Source organism: Chaetura pelagica, unplaced genomic scaffold, assembly GCF_000747805.2.
Source record: "Chaetura pelagica isolate M959 unplaced genomic scaffold, ChaPel_1.0 scaffold76, whole genome shotgun sequence".
Classification (NCBI taxonomy): Eukaryota; Metazoa; Chordata; class Aves; order Apodiformes; family Apodidae; genus Chaetura; species Chaetura pelagica.
The window spans coordinates 13,789,333-13,809,925 of record NW_009970723.1 but is presented as its reverse complement, the minus strand read 5'-3'; the positions used below and the strand labels follow the sequence as shown (position 1 = coordinate 13,809,925).

Here is a 20,593-nt window from a genome sequence, read left to right as displayed (position 1 = left end):
GGCAAAAGAAGAAAAAAAGAAAAGGTAAGAAAAAAAGAAAGATTTGATGCTTTTTGCCATCAGATGTCTGCTTATTGAAGTGTTATGATGCCTGCAATTAGATTTGCACTTCTGTGAGATGAAGGAGTCAATGGTGGTTAATTACTGTAACTGACAGAGATCCTGGCTGCTGTGGGTAGCCCTGCTGGTACCACCGAGCATGGTACGAGAGCTCTCAGGACATGCAGCAGCCAGGCAGGAGGGCATCTCCTCTCCTCACCTCCCACCTTCACTGGAAGCATCATCCACTGCCCCACTCTGAATGCATGGAGATGTCCTGGGCAGCTCCACTCTCTCTGGGAATGCAGATCACTCTTTGGCCAATACAAGAGATGAAGGATTTGGGTATTCCACTGAAGCCAACTCACTTGCTTGAACTTACGTTGTGATATGTGCCTCGTTCAGTTAGACTCAGTGATACCTTCTTCTGACTTCCCAAGAGGCTGTTTTATCTTGTAGGAAGCAAACAGGTGTGGAGAGATAAATGGTAGCTCTTGCAATTCTGTGAGCAGAAATGCCTTTACATTTCATACAGGTTGGTGGGAACAGATCATCCAAAGCTTTTATATCACTGCATGCTCAGAACAAAGTGGACTTCACACTTGAAAATCAGGAGAGAAGCAGCAAACTGAGAAAAATATTTTTCATTTTCATATCATCTGCAAAAGGAAATAAAAAAACTAAGTCTCTCTTTGGATCCCCTATATTGTAAAATCTAAGGTATATAGGCTTATGAACAGCATTTAGGTAGTATTATTTTAAAAAGCATTGTGAAAACAGTAACATGCATCATCAGGTAGGATTAGAATGTTGTGCTGCATATGGGGATGATGCAGGTAGAATGGAAATGGATGTGGCTTTCAGCACTCTCATGATGAGAGTGCTGGTGTGGGGGAGATCCATGTCTTCTCTTTGCTCCAGCCATGTGGTGGCACTGGGCTGGCTGACTGCAAGCTGGAACCTGGGGGTGAGATACAAGAAAATGCCCCATTGCCCTCCCTGTGGCGGCCAAAACATGGACCAGGAGAAATCACTGAGTTCAGATACCAATGCCTACCCTCCTGTCAGACACATATATGATCATCATGTTTAAGCACCATTCTCTGATGCTCCATTCTTGTCCTCTACTCCTCAAGAAGTAAGGCCTAACTTATGTGTTTCGTCACACTGTTTCCCATGCCCCACATCCTCCTGATCATATCATGCTGAGCACAAGGCACTTTGAGAGCATCACTTTCCAAAGCCAGGCAGTTCTGACCCCCCACTATGCAGTGACTTTGTCCCTTTTTGATGGTGCAGCCTTACCTGGTCCTTTGCTGCATTGCCCAAGATGAAAGCTATCCCATCCCAGCCCCATGCATGTGAACATTCTCTGGTTCATGAGGACTATATACCAAACATTAAAATATATTAACTGTTACCTCAGATGACAAACACGTATCACCAAGGGACAGCTTTGCAGAGGACAGATAGGTATTGGTGACAGTAATATCTTCTAGTTCAGTGCTGAAGTGGTCAGACTCTTTGATGACATTGTAATTTAGGGCCACACTGTAGTTAGTTGGTTTCTTGTCCTGTTTCTGCTGGCAGTTACAGAGTTTCCTGAAGGCTGCTCTAAATTTCTGGGACATGAGGTTGTAAATGACAGGATTGATGGCACTATTTAAATAAATACAGATTCTGCAAAATAGCAGGAACCAGTTTTCTTGGAAAGGGCTGGAGAGGAAGGAATTGACCACGACCAGCGTGCGGTAGGGCATCCATAGAAATGCAAATAGGACCACAACCACAGCCAACATCTTGGTCACCTGGGGGAACACAGAGGTAGGCAGAAGAGGGGCAGAAAGTTAGTACTCATCTTGGAAGGAACATGTGCATTCCTACATCTCTAGGGCTGAAACAAAACTATGGACAGGCTCTTCAGCTGGAAATTTTCTCATCAATATTTTCTTTAGAAAGGTTTTCTACAGTAAGAAGAACAAAAAAAAATACTGGCTCCAAATTCCTCCTAGTTTTTATAAAATGACTCTTTCTAGGTGACATCCCAGTAAATTAATTGTTGTAAATGTGAGTGAGAATTTGCACTTTCTCAGGCTGGAAGGAGGTGTTGTTTCAACTGGAAAAAAATGGGTATAAAGTCTTTTTTTTCAAACCCCATTAGATCTCCCTCTTTAGACTAGTACAGTCTGTAGAGTAATTGACCCTGAAGCCTTTTCAGATTATATTCTTTAACAGCCAACAGAAAAGAATAAAAGAATTAGAGAATTTCTGAAAGCTAAAAGTAAAAGAAAAAAATCTTAAACCCCCCCCCAAAACCCACGAAGATTTATATTTATTCCTATGTCTCAGATCCTCAGTATTTAATTAGATCTTCATTATTTCATATTTATTCTGAAAAGTCAAGCAAAGTTTACAGAGCCAGGGGAAAAAGGAATTATCAATAAAATTTGATTAGTTTAAGAACTTCCATCTATTGTGTAAATCTGTTTCAAATAAGGAAAAAAGCAACCTTTGGGGATTCCCAGGACAGCTGATATGATGTGAATGAGAAATAATTAAAAAAATTGAAAAAAAAAATTAACACTGTAAAAAAGAGTCTTTCTCTGGTAACTAATTATAGTATATATGTTATTTCCCAGTCTCTACATTAAATAAAGTTTCAAAGATATTTATAAACAAGATAGAAAGCACAGTGAGATGTGAGAGTGGCATGGCTTCATGCAGGTCAGGAGATGACTTGGTTAACTGTGTGTGTGTGAACTGGAAAGTATCAGCACTGATTTTGGTGATCTACAACTGCTTCTTTTGGTTGTGGGTTGTTTCATTTTTTTTTACTGTTTTCCTTTCTTCTTGACATAAAACTGTTGCTGCCTATTGACAGATTCAAGAACTTCTCTTTACTGTTACTTTATTCCTTCTTTCTGGGTACCTGAAGTTATACTTCAATGAAACAGCAACTCCTCTAACCACATGATACATTTTAGCTACATGGATGATAATTTCCTTGCTTGCAGAAAGGACAGATGTAGATTAAGATTTGCATTTGTTTCCAGGGGGACAGACAGAGAACTCCACTAAAGTCACTTATGCTAGTTTTAGGTATGGTTTTTAATTTGAAGTTATAAGAGAGCATATAATTCTCGTGTGTTTCAATCAGAAGCTCAATATATAGAAAGTCTACAATACCGTTGCCTAAGGGATGTATTTCCTTCTAGCTATCTAGAAAGACACATACACAACCCAATTTGTTTTTTTAAAATATATATTATTATAAAGAACATAATGGAGAACAAAGTTACTCTACAAATTGATATACGTTTATCTATCTGTCCGTCTATTTATCTTTAAATGTACACAGGCTACAATTTTACCCAGCTCTGACACCCTCTGGCTGAGGAAGACCCAGGACTCCTTCCCTGCTGCCTGTCCTCCCCCCAGCTCGGCTCCAGCCTGTGCCTCCAAATTGAGCAAATCAATTCAACTGAGAATAATAATTCATAATGGAAAATAATCCACATTCAGAGGAAGAAAGTAACCATTTGTGGAGCTTCGATTAACAATGGGACTGAGCCAAACTAACAGGTGTTGCATCAGCTCAGGCATTCAGTGGGTGGGAGGATAATAGTTTACAGAAACATCAAAGAATTTTTCTGCCAGAAGCTCAGCAGGGGACTGTTATCATACCTGCTGATCGTTGGCAATTTACATTTCTTCTGAGCACGTCTTTAACAAACAGTTGCTCAGAGAATCACTTACAATGACAAATCTGTCAGTTCAAATCCTGGGTTGAACTAAAAGTAAAATGATTTTGCTGTCAGGAAGGGGATATTTCAGACTCACAGAATTAATACTTCACAGCAATGAAAACAAATGCTGTTACTCATTAAGTGACTGCATCCTATATGCCTCAAAGACACATGTATGTAGTGTACAAACTATTAACTGAATTTATGTATACCTGGAGCTTGATGTGTTTTTTTTCTTCTATCTGACACCATGAGCTTGTACTGCTGCCATGTTCAACTGTGAGGCTGTGCTCAGACAGTGTATTAGAACTGGCTCTTAGCACCAGATAAAAAAATGCCATGGTCAGAGCACAAAGTGCCCTAAGCTGACATGGGTTCAGTCTGCAGGTTTGAATGTGTTTAAAAATACCAAGAGCTTCATGCTGTCAGTCTTTGTGCCAGGTAAGACATTGTCTTGCAATGCTCAGATTCCATGATTTCCTGGTCTTGATAGAAAGTGAAGCCAAAGTAACCTGTGACTGCAGCTAAAAAAGCAATCCTGTTCTCACCTGCCCCCAAAGATGAAGGGAGGGTCAGGTCAGACTTCTGGTCCAACTGAAAACTAACCTCTTCTCTGTAGAGCTGGTTTTCAGTTTGCTCAGGTCGGTGATCCAACTCACACCCATGCACTGTCACAGTCTACAGTCTGTGCAAGAGAAGAGGCAGAAACATGTGGCCATGGATGGCACCTCTTGGTGGCTCAGTCAGTGCAGGACAATGAGGAGGATTCATCATGATTTTAAACTGGCTGTAGTGCATGTCTTTCCAAAGTTGCCAAAACCCACAAACCTGGCACAAGTTCTCTGTTGCCAGGCAGAAATTCAGTTGTCTGATCCATCTCACCAGCTGTGGTTGTGCCACAGACCCACTGTGAGGCCGTGAGTTCAGGTCGTTATTTGATCACTGGTAAATTGCCCTAAGATGGCTGCAAGGGCAGTGGCTTTTCATGCTCAGCTACCTTGGAGCATGAACTATGTGCAAGTGATAGAAGCTCTTAGAAGGTGCTCTGGCTCTGCTCATTTTGACCCCGCATGGCCAGAGGGCTTGTCACGCCACACCAGGCTGAGGCAACACCCAGGGCTTCTGATGCAAACCATGCCCTGGACTTTTATGCACATGAATTTGCCTCTTAAGGATGAACCCAGCTTCTAAACACAAGTTAGGCCAAAGCTACTTTCTTATCCGAACCATTGGGATGGATGGAGCTGCACAGAGAGAGCTTGGAGGAACATTTGGTCTACTTTGAGTGGGTAATCTGCCATATTCTTTTTCAAATCACTTCATATGAAACAAAACTAAACATCATTTGGTATTGGAGTTAATTATTTGACATCAGTTGAGTGCTAGGAGGACAATCATTTTTTAAGAGCCTGTATTTTATTACCTATAACTGTACAGCAAAGCTCCCTGAAAGCAGGAGCATCTTCATTCATTACTGAGGTGAAGGCAAGAATACACTGATTGCTCTTTTCTTGTGGATGTGCACTGTGTAACCTGTACTCAGGGTATAAGTTATTTCTAGTTAAGGAGATTGAAACATGATTAAAAGGCTTTGAGCAAAGCCACTTTAGTCCAAATTCCAGCTGTACTTTGAATCATAGCAAAATGCTTGAGATTTAATATGCTCCTGGCAGCATGCAACCACTCTGCAAGCCTTATCTTTAATATTTAACACGTTTTTACTAAAGAAATTCCCAGTATTTTAATTCTGAACTAGTATTCTCCTTTCCTTCCTGCTCTAAAACCTTGTCATTCTAAGGAAGTGCTTTTGCAAGACATTTTCATTACTATGGTACTCACAGTTTGGTAGTTGCTTACTTCTCCTTTGAACATTAAACTTTCTTACATTGGTAGGTAAACTAGTCATACTTACTAAGTTACTGTGCCACAGTGTCACTCTGGTGTTTGAAAGGCATGTAATATCTATATTCCTTGTACTTGGTGGTGCTCATTGCAATGCACAAAGATGGTATAAGCTAGTCTGTGATCTTGTATTCCAAAAGAAGTTGTACAATGAGGACAATTAAATAAATAAAAGGATTAACATCTTGATACAATAACATGGCAAGTGAAACCAAGTGATATGATTAAGGATTTCATGTAAGACATATAAAAGTAATCTTGCACAGCAAGCTGAAAGCTGTACTTACTCTCTGTGAGAGGGGTTTCTCTAGGGGGCAGGACATGGCATACTGAACCAATGTCTTAAGAGAGAACCTTCTCTGGTGGGTAACCTATATGTTTTAATTGGCCATGGAAGGACCTTAGATTATTTGATTGGACTAAGCAACTAACTTTGTCAGATACCCATAATGTTAAGTGAGTTGGATCCCATCTCAAATATAATCAAACACGTTTCACAGCCCCCTGGATGCCTGGGGAAACTAGGAATTGCTTTGGGGAAAGTATGGAATCAACCTGCAAATATGTAAGTCAGTGGTCATATTATGAATGGACAAGAAAAAAATTCAGATTTGTTGGCTGAGCTAGGTGGAATAAAATGGAAATGTGGGAGAGATCAACACAGCCAGAACCAGGACCTGGTCTGGAGGACTGGACAGATGAGAAGCACATGGGAAAATGAAAAGCAAGAACACAGCTCAGGTTGTGATTCCATGAGGCCACCAGCCTGACAGTGTATGGGCTCTTAGTTGCTGCCAAGAGGACTAGGATGATTCCTTCTCTTCCCATTTTCTTTCCCTGGCTTCTTGCTCTCCTTTAAAAGGAATAAGCTGCTTGCCAAAGTAGCTCACAGAACAGGTACTCTTAGAAAAAAAAGGATTTAATTTTCCCACATTTTCAAAGTTTTTCTTTGTGACAGGCAAATCCCTTTTTTATCCCACATTTTTAAGTTCTCTTATTCTCTTCTTGCAATGCCTGGGTCTTCAGGACATTTTTTTTACTTTTGAGCAGAAAAAAACCTTCAAATCTCCAGAAGAAAAGGCATTAACATTGTAGAAATGCTGATAGATCCTAGTATTTGTGCTACTAGAGAGAAAAAACAAAAAAACAAAACAACTGAAAAAAGAAACCAACAAAAAACCCCACATCATTAGTAAAATTGAGCACCCACAGGAAAAAAAAAAAAGAAGGCAGGAATTACTTTTCTCCCTCGCACCCTCTGCTGTAAAGAAACTTGTCATGCTGGTTTGTGTTACTTGTTAGTGAACCTTGTTTTGTTGTGAAATCTGCTCTGAATACTTTGAATAACACATGTGATATTAATGAAATGAAATCTTTCTTTCCTTCTTATTAATAAAAGATTTGGAAATAGAAAGCCTAAAATGGACAGAAGGGGAAGCTGATCAACATTCAACTTTTATCATCTGCTCTGATTTCATTGTCCTAAACAGCAGCTATAAAATAAGCAGCTAAGCCTTCCAAAGTTCAAAAAGGAGCTATTATTACTTTTATTTCTGCAGGCAAAGACAGATTAGAAGTGGAATTCTGTTGGTGCTGTATATGAAAATCAAAGAAAATAAGCATTGAGATTTGTTTTGATACTTATGATACTTTATGATGTAAAGATATGGAAAGGAGGACTGTGAGAAAAGACTGAAGAATTATTAGCTTGAATTAGCATGTCTAAAGTTGAAGCTGTAACATGTGTAAGTCAAAGATGACCTGTTACTTGACAGATTGTCACAATTTGACTCAGGTCCGACAACAATGCTCTCGATCCCCTCCCCCTCCCACCCAGGTAGGGAAGGAGAGAGAGAAAAAGAGAGAGACTTGGCTGGATTGAAAACTAAACTACACAGCTTTAATTAAAACACTAATGAATGATACAAGAAAATATATACAATTATATACAGATATATTCAGGTATGGGCAAAAGCCTCTCACCTCCCCCCACCCCCAGCCACTCCCACAGCACTTCCCTGAACTGGGAAGAGTCCCGAGGAATCCCAGAGCTGCTGCTGGAAAAGAGCAGAGAGTTATGGGGGTCAGGAGAGATCAAGCCTGAGGATCGACGGTGATGGATGAACAGAGTCCTCCCTGGACACCGGCCATGGACGGAAGAGAAGGGAAGAAGAAGAAGGAAGGAAGTTGTCTTCTGTGATCTCTGACCTTCCTCTAAGCTTACGTAGATATATGGAATGGAATATCTTTGGCCAATTTTGCTGTCTGTCTAACTCAGCCTCCTACGGGGGGGTCACAGATCTCCCCATAGTGTCTGAGCTGGCAGAGTGAAGGTGCGACCTTGAAGCCTCAGTAGTTAGAAAAACATTCCTCTGTCTCATCAGCCTAGCAGAACACACTGTTGCTAGTTACAAGAAAGCTTGCTGAAGGAAAAGAAAATCAGTAAAAAGAAAAATTGGCTTCATCCTGGCTCAAACCAGGACACAGATGCAATGAGCTGATTATCATAGAATCATAAAATGGTTAAGGTCAGAAGAGACCTTAAAGATCATAGTGTTCCAACCCCCCTGCTATGAGCAGGAACGCCTCACACTGAACCAGGTTGCACAAAGCCTCATCCAACCTGGCCTTGAACACCTCCAGGGAGGGGACTTCCACAACCTCCCTAGGCAACGTATTCCAGTGCTTTACCATGCTCATGGTGAAGAACTTCTTCCTGATGTCTAACCTAAATCTACCCTGAAACCTTATATTGCATTTGCTTTGTCTGTGATTTTTGGTAATGGGCAATCTGGTCAAATCTTTGGTACAGGGACTTGTGTTTTTTCCAGGTTGAATTTATGCACACACATTATTGTGTATCTGTGATAAATGCCTGTAATTGGAGTTGATATCTGCTCAATTGCTATTCATTTTGATTGGGATATAGACAGTGAATGTGTTTTCTGGAAGATTTAACAATATGGATGGCTTACAAATACCAATAACAGGTAATTTTGGAATAGTAAAGACACAAATTGGTAGGCTAATGCAATCATGTGTGTGCCTGAGAAGTAAGAGATGTAACTGCTGCATCTGTCTTTGCAACTGCAATGAAGAAATGAAAAGAAAGAACAGCCACCTACTAGGCTAACAAGCCAGACATCTTCAGCCTATCACAGCACCACTGAAAGTTGTACCACTACTGTGGTTGGACTATATGATCTCCAGAGGCACCTGCCAGCCTCCTGTGAAATTGTAAGAAAATATTGGAGGGAAATGTCTTTAGTCTGAGCTACCAAGGGATCTGGGATAAAGTTCCTTGCTCATAATCCTTTAGGACATGTTCAGTCTTTCTTGTCACTACATGCAGTTTTTACCCTAGTTCCAGGACAACAATTAGAGTTTCCCAGTATTTCATCATGATCACAGAATCATAGAAAGGTTTGGGTTGAAAGGGACATTAAAGATCACCTAGATCCAGCCCCCCTGAATGGGCAGGGACACCTCCCACTTGGTCAGGTTTCTCAGGGCCCTAGTCAACCTGCCCTTGAACAGTTCTAGGGATGGGGCTTCCACAATTTCCCTGGGAAACCTGTTCCAGTGTCTCACCACCCTCACACTAAATAATTTCTTTCTAATGTCTAACCTAAATCTCCCTCTTCCAGTTTTAATCCATTACCCCTTGCCTTCTCACTACCAGCCCTCATGAGGTCCAGGAGTCCTTACATGTGCAAATTATGTGTTTAATTGGACAGCTTCAGTATCACTGTCCGTATTTTCTGGTAATTGAGTAGAAATCAACTTCAATTCACTTCCTCAGGACCTGTAATCATGATAGAATTGTTGGAGTTGGAAGACACCTTAAAGACCATCTAGCTCCAACTGCTCCCTTCAGGTACTGAAAGGCCACTACGAGGTCCCTCCAGAACATACTATTTTTCAGACTGAACAACCCCAACTCCCTCAGCCTGTCCTCGTAAGAGAGGTGCTCCAGCCCTAAGATCATTTTCATGGCCCTTCTCTGGACACATTCCAACAGCTCCACATCTTTCTTGTGCTGGAGGCACCAGAGCTGGACGCAGTGTTCTAGGTGAGGTCTCACCAGGGCAGAGTAGAGAGGCAGAATCACCTCTATCCATCTGCTGGCCATGCTTCTTTTGATGCAGACCAGGACGGAGTTGGCCTTCTGGGCTGCAACTGCACATTGGTGGCCCACTTCTCTAGCTTGTTCAGGTCCCTCTGGATGGCATCCTGTCCCTCTGGCATATCGACCGCACCACCCAGCTTGGTGTCATCAGCAAACTTGCTGAGGGTGCTCTCAATAACACCATCAATATAATTAATTAAGGTATTAAACAACATTGGGCCGAGCACTGACCCCTAAGGGACACCACTTGTCACTGTCTTCCATCTGGACTTAGAGCTGTTCACCACTACATTCTGGACACGACCATCTAGCCAGTTCCTTATCCACTGAACAGTCTCCCCATCAAACTCATATCTCTCCAATTTAGTGAGAAGGATGTTGTGGAGGACCATGTCAAAGGAGGACCATGTGCAGAAATCCAGATAGATGACATCCAACCATGTTTGTTTCACCAGTCACCTCCTTATTTTCCATATAACTTAGCATAGTTTCCAAGAGGATCTGCTCCATCACCTGGACAAGCACAGAGGTGAGACTAACTAGCCTGTAGTTACCCAGATCTTCCTTTTTTCCCTTTTCTTCCCTGAGGAGAAAGTCAGATGTTGTCTACTGACTTACAGTGGCTGATAAAAAGCTCTGCAAAGGCAATAAATGACTCATCGCTTTCCATAAAGAGTGGATAAGCTGGGTTTAGCTTCTGGCAAGGAAGAGACAGAATGAACAGCTTTCTGCTCCTTCTGGGACACCAAGAGACTGATGGAAAATTCAAAGTGAATAAGAAATCTCCTATGTACGAGGGACTCTCTAAGTGTCAAATAAAACTACTTCTCTTTTCACAAACCTTTAAAATGCATCTATCACACCCTGCTATCCAACAAAATTCTGTAAAACAGAATTGATATTGCACAAGTGGGATTCATCGAGCTCTGCAGAAGCAGATACAAGACTGGAGTCTGACGACCTGTGGGTACATATAGTTGCTTTTTGCCTCAGCAGAACTTTACTTTGCAGCATAAACAAATACTTCATAATTTCAGTAGTTGTACAATATCAGTGGTAACAGATGTTTTTCAGTGAAACAAAAATGTGTTGGAAATGGAGATGCTTTGTGATGAAAGAAAGTTTATTTTGTGCTTTTCACTCTCTTTTGACATTTTAATAAAAATTACTAGTTTTTTATATATATATGTTTTTTTGCTTGTCTTTCCTGTTAACTTTTGTCTTGCAGTGCTTTGAATGAAAACTCCAAGAGGCCCTGAAGAGTACTTTGAAGGGTTTGTCCACTGGTGGTTGTTGATATGGGGGTATTGATCCTTTTGTAAACAGATTTTGTTCCTGTTTGCTTTCTAAACATTGGAACAAAATAAATATTTCTTATAACTAACATAGTTTAGTGACTTAAATTGTGTTGGTAGGAGGATGAGGAAAGGGAAAGAAATGAGTAGACAGAGGACCACTTTCTACCTGGAAGAGCTGATTTTTGTTCACTGGAAACATAATATAGCCTCAATCTGAGCTCATCCTTAGATACCTTTCAGGAAAAATGTTAAAATAGACTTGACTCACCATTCTAATATATATTCCAGGCCTTCTTTCTAAATAATAGATTTACCTAATTTGCTGTTTTGTTTTGAAAACAAAATAGAAGGTCTCTGTCCACCTGACCACCTTTCTACCCTTCAGTGCTGACATTGTCTGTTTACATCAGAGACTGAAAAGATCTGATTTAATTAAACTGAATATGGTCCATCTATTCTCTTTCATTGGTAAACACTTCCCTCCTCCTGTTTATCTCCCTGCTGAGCTGCCACCCCACCTTCCCTCAGTTCAGGTAGCTCTCCTCCACAGGTGAGGAATGGTTCTTTTACTCTGTACTTGTTTGATCTCTGAGCATAGAGCTATTCTAGGTGCTATATCAGGGTTGTTCATCTCTTGCTTTGCTCTTTCCACCTGTGCCAGGTAGGAGGAAGCACCCTAGTTATTGAATCCAGGATGGTTTCCAAGCTGCTTTTCCCATTTTCAGCTTCTAATTCTGTCCTAAGTCTTATATGGAAAACTAAGTGTCATATTGCCATTTTTGAAGAAACAGACTTTCAAAACAGGTCATGTTAAGTCCCAAGAAAACGAAATGCAATGGTATGACCGGGCAGTCTGGATCAAACTAGATCCAGATTAGTCAGGCAATGCAGGTCAGACTAAGTGAGTAAATCAATTCACATACTGCCATGTTGGATTAATCAGTGTCAAAAATGGATATGAAATTCCAGAGTTAAACTTTCAGGAAAGTTGATGAAACTATCCAGCTTGCTGTTTCATTCTGGTACATTATATACATGTGAGCTTATAATAAATTAATTATAATAATTAATTATAGCCACTCAATGAAACAGTACTGAATGTCCATGTCTAGATTTTGACAATGGGGAGGCTGCAGGGGTGGCCTCTCTGAGGAGAGGGTCAGGACTGCCGCCATGCCAGACACAAACAGTTCCACCCAGCTTCAACGGACTGACCACAGGACACAGATGACCTTATCTATGACACTGGTGGCACCTCTGTGAAAACATACTTAAGAAATGGCAAAAAGACTGGAATGAGGAGAAAGAAACAAAAGAGTGAGGAAGAGCAGATGAAACACAAGAGTCAGAGAAGAAGGCACTCCTTGGTGGAGCATGTCCCACCTGAAGGGACTGCAGAAACACAGAAAAAGAATGAAAAGGAAGGAGTGACAGAGAGAAACCTCTGCAACCTGGTCTCAACACTCCTGCATCCCGCTGGCTGCTTCATGGAAAAGACTGAGTGCAACTTGTGGCTCAACAAGGAGCAATAAATTGGAAATAAATAAAATTAATTTTCCCCAAATGAATTCTGCATTGCACATGACGATAACTGATAAGTTATCTTCTTGTCTTCATCTTGACCCATGAGCTTTCTTGCTCCTGTTCATCCCCTTTTCTCCCCATCTTGCTGTGGTAGAGTGGGCAAGCAGTTGAGGTGGGGTTTCGCTGCCAGTGGGAGCCAAACCAGCCTCAGGAACATTCACAAATTTTGTTTTGTAGAAATGTTCTTGGATAAATATGAGAAATGTCATAGAAGGAGGAAGCCTGCACCCCATTTTCAATCTCTTTTTCTACAGGTCAAATACTGGACATTGCATGCAACTCCATTGCTGTGGTGCAAGCAGAGTTCCAAGAGGGTACATAGACAGCTTTACCTGCCAGCAGAACTCATGATGAGGTCAGCTATACATTTCTCTGCCAGAACAGCAGGAAACTTGCATTTGTGTGTCTCACTGACTGCTGAGGTTTTAGGCTTTTTTTTTAATATGGGCTTGTGTTTTCCCATTTTACACTACTGGCTATATTTTGCATGCTGCTATTACATTAAAAAAATATTATCAATAATGCCACACTCTCCTTGCTTTGCTCCCTATGATGTGCTATGTGCAAAGGCTGGCTTTACTCAGATTGATGCTGCTGTAAAGAATCAGGTTACATAGGCTTTTAGAAAAAGTCTTGCTGTCTTTACAAGAGTGGTATCCACATTCAGCAATGCCCAACATAAGAGATTTGTCTGTTTCTCAGGGGGTGCTAAGCACACGTCAGGCATGTCTCCTAAAGTGACACTGAGAATTTGAGAAACATATTATCTTCTTCTAGTAATTAATGGAGAAAGAAAAGCAAAATTAAATACTTCTAATCCGACTATTACTTCTAATTGGAGACACATACACTGATGTGCCCATGCCCACACGTTTCAGTCCAGCGTTTCTGGGCACGGCTGTGGCTCGGTGCTCTAGCGAGGGAGCTCAGTTAACTTTTGATGTCAGTGCCCTCTCTAGAACGAGGGAAAACGGTCCCTCTCCTTAAACAGCAGCAATCTTCTAAGGGAAACAGAACAAAAAGTTCAACCCATCTCCCAGGGGAGGCACAAAGCGTGTTTGAAAAGGTGCGCACCGCAGCTTTGCTTTCCTGAGGGACCTGCACGGTGCGGGGAGGCAGAAGCGTCCCTGGGGTGCCCGGCGGCAGCTGCTGCGGGCTCGGAGCCACCGGCCCCGGGCTCCGCACCTTTCCGCACCGCTCCGCACCGCTCCCTCCCCGCGCCCCGCACCGCTTCCCGCGCCCCGCACCTCTCCCTCCCCGCGCCCCGCACCTCTCCCTCCCCGCATCTCCCCTCGCCCCGCAGCCGGAGGCGGCTCCGAGAGCCCGTGGCAGAGCCGAGCGCCCCACATTCCCTATCGCTGCACCGACTGCGCTCCCGCTGCGGGCTGTGCGGGTGCGAGGCAGCGCGGTTTCTTGCCAGTAGCCATAAATCACCCTGCTGCCTGCTGCTTGTACAACTGCACATTGCAGGGTACATATTTAACATTATGAACAAGAAACTAATCAAACCTACGCCTCAGTTTTGAGCCGCCAATACCTAAAGATATTTAATGAGATATAATAACAAAGATACTTGACATTTACAAAGGGTTTTTATATCCAGGCTTGCAGAAGTAGGCTTTTCACAGGAGACTTAGAGACAGGAAAAGTAACGCCTGTTTGCAAAGTGACACAGTGCCTTAGCCAGGACAAGTCCTCATGTCTCCTAAACTCCCATGCTAGATCCTTCTCTTCAGATCTCAAAAATAACTCAACAGTCACTTTGTACATTTGGCAAGATTATTAACAGGCTGTAATATAAAGCAACTGGATTTAAAAAAAAAAAAAAAAAAAAAAAAAAAAGTTTAATTGTTTTTTGACACTTCCTAATTGCTTTTTGATATAGGAAAAAAAATACTGTTCATTTTTTTCAGTCCTTGCAGTAGTTAATAATGAATAGGCAAGAAAAAACACAACACATATGTATATCTATCTATCTATCTATCTATCTATGTTTAGATAGAAATACATACTTTTATATGCATCACAGGATTTCAGCTTGATTACTTAGCGAAAAGGGAGAATATACTTTACCCTCTTCCAAAAGTTTAGGGGGAACTAGTGTTTCCCCCACAAGTGACCTCTTAATAAGAGGGTCTTAGGTTTTAGAAAGTCATTTCAAACCACTGTTCCTACCTGCTTTCGAGAAGCAATAGTGCTATTGAAACTCCTGTTAGTCATCTTGGAATTCACAGGCTTGCTTTGGGGAGCCATGTCATTCCTCCACATATCAGAGTTTTCTTTTGGGTCCAAAGGGACGGGGCTCAGGAACAGGATTCTAGCAATCAGGCCATAGAGGACAGTTGCCAATACCACTGGCACAACATAAAATATACCAAAGTCCATCATGTAGATTGGAGAGTAATAGCTCCTGGACACCTTGTAGCCACAGGACACAACAGTAGCATCTTTGTAGACAACTGTATTAAGGTCTAGCAAGAAAAACCAGAGCATACAGTATATAGAGGTGAAAGCCCACACAAAAATAATGATCTTTTTAGCTCTTGAGAAAGTGCATACGAATTGAGCTTTGATTGGGTGGCAGATGGCTATGTATCTCTCAATGGTGAAGGCAGTGATGGAAAAAGAAGAAGCATTGATCCCGAGGTACTGGAGATAAGTGATGCAGAGACACCCCGTGTAGCCATACACCCAGGATCTATACAGGCTTTCTGTGATATTGGGTAGTCCTGCAGCCACAAGCACCATGAGATCTGCCACAGCCAGACTCACCAGGTAGCAGTTAGTGGGAGTTCGCATGTGTTTGGTTCTGAGGACCACCAAAACCACCATGATGTTGCCCACGATGCCCAGTCCACAGATGAGGAGGACCAAGAGGATGGTAACCACTTGGTATTCGACTGTAATGATCTCTTGGCTTGATAGCGGCAGCCCAGTTTTGTTCTGCTCGTCCCATGTGCCATTCTCCATCTTCACCAGGACACTGTTGTTTCTGCCCAGCACTCGGTCTCAGCACATGTTCTGCATGGACCCCTGCAAAAGGGTGAGTGGAGCAAAGCATGTGTGAGCTGTAGCCCCAGAGCACATCCTCCATGTAGTCACAGTCCCATTCCTGTACTGTCCTCCACTCCCCAAAAGGCACCTGGACTTTTCAGTCTTTGTAAATTCAACTACCAGAGAGATTAATCCCTCTAAGACTTCGGCTCGTGCTCACAGGTGAAAAAGCTGTTTTCTCAGAGCCAGTTGGAGGCATTCACGGAAACACAGCATGTGGCGATAGGAGCTTTTCTCTGCAGAGGAGGAGGAGGCAGGGGCAGGGAAGGCAGAGCCCTCCTGCAGTGCCAGCTGGTTCAACACTGCCCTGGACCGAACCGAGCCAGCACAGCCAGGCTTCAGCATCGCAGCTCAGGAGGAGTCACAACGCACCGAGGGTGGAGACAGCAGCGGGAGGTGAAAGGAGAGTGATTTGCAAAGCCTCACAGGTTTCCTACTTCATGTTGCTTTCCCTCTGCTCTCAGGCAGCTATCTCATGTCTCGACGATATTGATCCATCGTGGCACACAAAGGGGAGATTGACTGGCTAGAAAAATGCACCAATATCTAAAATTCTGACTTTCAGTGTCCTTGTGAAAATGATGGTAATTCACACTTACCTCCTGCTTTCCTGTAAGAGTCCCTTCGGAGCTTACAGAGAGAAGTGTATCCCAGCTTTTGAAAACAGCAGGAAAAGTTTAGTTTCTTTACTTTAGAGAGAACTCTCTTCAAAACCCCTATTGCTATTGCTGTCATCACTCCTGAGCCGTTTCAGCTGGACTGTAAACCGCAACAATAGAACTATAAGAGCACAAATTGCTTCTTAATGAGCTCAGTCACATGTGTGTTTTAATCCTCCACTGCTTCCTTAATGAAGAGTCTCCTCTGGTTGAGTAAACTCCTTATTCAGTCAGGTCATGTATAACCACAGACAAATTGAAGACTGGTCTGAGATGGGCTGATGAGAGCCCTGCAGATGCAGTAGCAGTATTCACCAGACCAGCTGCACCTGGAGATGGATGCAGAACTTTCCTGTCCTGTAATTCTGTACACAGCTGAAAGAGGAAGATCAGTGCTAGTGTGAGGCCCACGTGTCAGAAGAAGGATTCCTTCCAGCCCCCTTCATATTCCACAACATTTTATCATTCAAACTGGACAGATTCCCATTAGCAATCTATGCTTTTAAAGCTATGTGGTTATAGTGGGTGAAGCCCCAGATGCTCAATGACAAAGCATAAGATGCACCAGGAGGGACCCCAGGAGTGAAGTAGCACAGATTTAGTGGCAATAATCAGAGACCCATCAGAGATTAAACCCAGCAGGGCACGAAGCCAGGGTTCAAACCAGGACACTGAGTTAGCTGACAGCCTGGCTAAACTCCTTAACCCTCTGTGTCTTCAGCTGAAAGGGAAGGTTTCAACAGTTCCATAGATTGATCTCTCTTTCAGGGATGACTGATGCCTTTCTGATACATTGTCCCACCACAAAATCTTACTCCTCATATTTCCATGTGTTCTGCTAGCTTATATAGGCCAGGTGGGTGGTCCAAGTTGGGGTTGAGGAGCTAGTGCATCTGAGAGTATGTAAATGTTTGCAGTGCCACAAGTAATGGCTGAGGATGTGAGTTGCAGAAAAGCTGGGGCATATTTAAAATCCCACACAACTTGGAAGTTACTATGGGAAGACTGAAAGATGTGCGAGAAATTATTATCTGATGCTTGCCTCACTCTTCTGCATCTGCTGCTGGTTTGTATCAAAGATGAGATAGACCTTCTTGTCTCAGCCAGTAGTTCACTTTTTATGGCCTTTTGCCAAATGTTGCATTCTAGTAAAGAAGGAAAGTATCAAGCTGGGAAAGTATATCTACAGAAGGCATTCAGAGGATTTCCAAATTATGTATTTATTTATTTATTACGCATTTACTTTTTCTTTCCATACAGTACTTGCACAACCTACAATGTTTCTAGCTGCAGAAGGAATTTCCAGACAGTGTGAATATATTTTTTTCTATGTAATTAAAGCATCTGGTGTCTTGGATTCAGTACAAACATCATGTGATGCACATTGCCTGATACATACAAATTATCCTTCTGACATGATCCTCAGTCAGAGATCACATACTGAATCTGAGAATCAGTCAAAGTTAATGATGTGTTAGTGTAACCTTCAAAATGTACTGGCTAGTTTCAAAAGCAGTTCAGCATTAATACATGCAAGCCTGGCAGCTGTGCCAGAGAAATTTTATAAGCAGGTGGACTAGAGATCACTATGAAACTTTTAATGCCTGTTACTCCATTTTGTACACATACCTGTTAGTCCAGGTATCAATTGACATTACATGTACAAATGAGTACAAATGCACTTAGCAAGTCCACAACAACAGGCAGCAAAACAAGCCTCTAAAATGTTCTGACTCTTATTAATACAGTCCTTTTTGTATAATCCTTTGGTAGGAGTGAGGGGGGAGGGAGCCTGGTGATACACCCTGTGCTCTACACTGCTTAGCCAAAATACTTGTGTGCAGTTTTTTTCCCATTTGTCTCAATTAAAATGCACCTCTGCTCACTTGAGGCACAACAAACCCATAACAAACTTCTCATAACATTAAGGACATGCTGACATGGAACAATGAATCACTGTAAACACTTTACCCCACTAGCTATAAATTATTCTAAATTCTGTTTCTCTAACTCAGATTATTTCCCCAGCTGGCCTTTTTTGTTCTTAAAAATGCCTCCACCACAATGGCAGGTTCATACCCTATTACCTGTCTGTACTCAGAGTTCATAAAAAATAATAACTACCTTGGATTCTTTACTTTGTGTCCAATCTGAGGGAGTGCCAAGCACTTACTGCTGTACAAATGTCTCCAAGTTTGTAGAGAACCAAAGTGATGGAACTTCAGTACCACCCAGAGGCTGGTTTTAAGGTTGGTGACTGGCACAATCAGCCCCAAATATATTTTGGATTTACATTTGACTTACTTAAACATTGTAGTCGCTGTGGTTAACTAGAATTTAGTCTCCTACATCTGCTGCACCACTTAACTGTGTTTTTGTGCTAATTAGTGAGCCCCACTAGTGGAAAAGTGTTTTGTCTGGGGGACAAATCTGCACCTGGAAAAAACTTTTACAGGTAGAGATTGTGAGGAGACCTAACACCTTTCCTATGAAATGAATCTCATTACCCATAGGCAGTGATCCTTCTTTCTAACTCATGTTTTGCTGCCTGTTAACTCCACTGAAGTACTGCTAAAATCCTGAGTACATTTTCAATAAACACCTAAGTGATTTAGGACTTGTCATGACTTGGGGATTCCTATATGTATCTGACAAATTATATTTGATTTAGGAACATTTAATTTATGTATCTGCATGAGACTCTAAGTCGTATTTGAAAGGTGAGTTCTATGTACCTTCTTTTTTTTTTATTTAATCTTTATGTTGGACTGGTTTTGGATGTTAGCTCAAGGTGAGTAATAGAAATTTTTTACTTAATTGTTCTGAAAAAAATATTTTCACAAAAAGTAAGAACAATTGATTTAAGGAATATTTTGGCTTACGTGGGAAATGTGATTTATCTGTTGATTGCAAACAAGGTCACTGGGCACTGTGGTCCTTGAGACATATCTGGGATCATGTGGCCAGTGAGACTGGAAGGACTTTAAAGAAGTTTGCTCTTTTCTTCAATTATTTCAATCAACTCAGGCAGACTTGTTACATGAGCCTGATGAAGCACAAGGAACCTTGCCAGAATAAAAGTAGAGGGATCACACAAAAGAATAAGTGAGGAAGATTGCTTCCATGATGTTTTATGGCTTGTTTGATTATCTGAATTCACTTGGACTTCACCTCTTAAAAGAGACCATGCCCCTGGTATCTGGTGAAAAGTCCAATCGTAACATTTGCGCCTCACTGTTCAAAGCAAGGAGAAAAGCCTAAACTCTGCCAACCACAGTAAATCATGGATATGTTACTCTAAAAGCTGAGGTTCCTTGTGCTGTGAATGTCAGTCTTGAGCAAATCAGTCCCTTTTCCAATGAGCTGGAAAACATCCAAAAAGGGAAGGCTGGACAGCAATTTGACAAGGACCGTAGGGCCTCTCCTGAGCACTCTGGTCTGCCACAGAGCTGTGGAATGGACATCTACATTTCACTGGCAAGATATAAAGCAGAGCAGGTGCAGAGGAGTGGCAGAAGAAAGATTCATAGTATAGTAAATTCACCACTCTCTTAAGGGATTAATATTTCCCAGACTTTCATGCAAAGCTCTGTGCCCAGTGATGTTGCATGCAAGTTACAAATAAAGTTTGTAATAAAGAATAGTTGATTTTTTCATAGGTTACATTTATTATCCCACCTTTTCCAGCCCAAACACCATGTCTGAGTATGGCCATTAAAAGACTTGGTCTCTAAGAATGCAGCCAGCAAAATACTTCTGACACTACCTTGAAAACTGGCCACTTAGCTCTAGGAGAAAATTTAAAGCAGAGAGCTCATCCATCAGATGATTTTAATAGGGCTATGTTAATTTGAACAGTTTAAGTATCCAAACCTGCCTGTTTTCCCACTTTATAAAATGTTTCTTATTTGCAAAGAAAAAGAGACCATAGGTATCAACATGATACCGTGATTCCTAGTAACAAGTATACTAGACACATAAAGAAATGGTCGTTTTATGGCAGTGAAAAGAAAAAAAAAGAATACCTGCCCTGGGACATCAATTATGTAAAGGACTACCTTAAAATGTAGCAGAATGTATTTCCTTTTAATACCTTTAATATACTGAATACTGTATAGGTCATAATTTTTCACAAGGAAGAAAAAAAAGCTGGTAACATTTCTAGAAATGTGTTCAGTTGTC

General features: G+C 41.7%; 1 protein-coding gene across 1 annotated transcript; it reads right to left on the bottom strand.

Annotated features, from left to right (window-relative positions):
- Nucleotides 1–1,439: 1,439 nt before the first annotated feature.
- On the bottom strand, nucleotides 1,440–15,668 carry TRHR (thyrotropin-releasing hormone receptor). Its single transcript, XM_010006536.1, has 2 exons — nucleotides 14,874–15,668; nucleotides 1,440–1,847 (listed from the first exon to the last, which is right to left on the bottom strand). The coding sequence occupies exons 1-2, from the start codon at nucleotides 15,666–15,668 to the stop codon at nucleotides 1,440–1,442; spliced, it is 1,203 nt and encodes a 400-aa protein (XP_010004838.1).
- Between the last annotated feature and the right edge of the window lie 4,925 nt (nucleotides 15,669–20,593).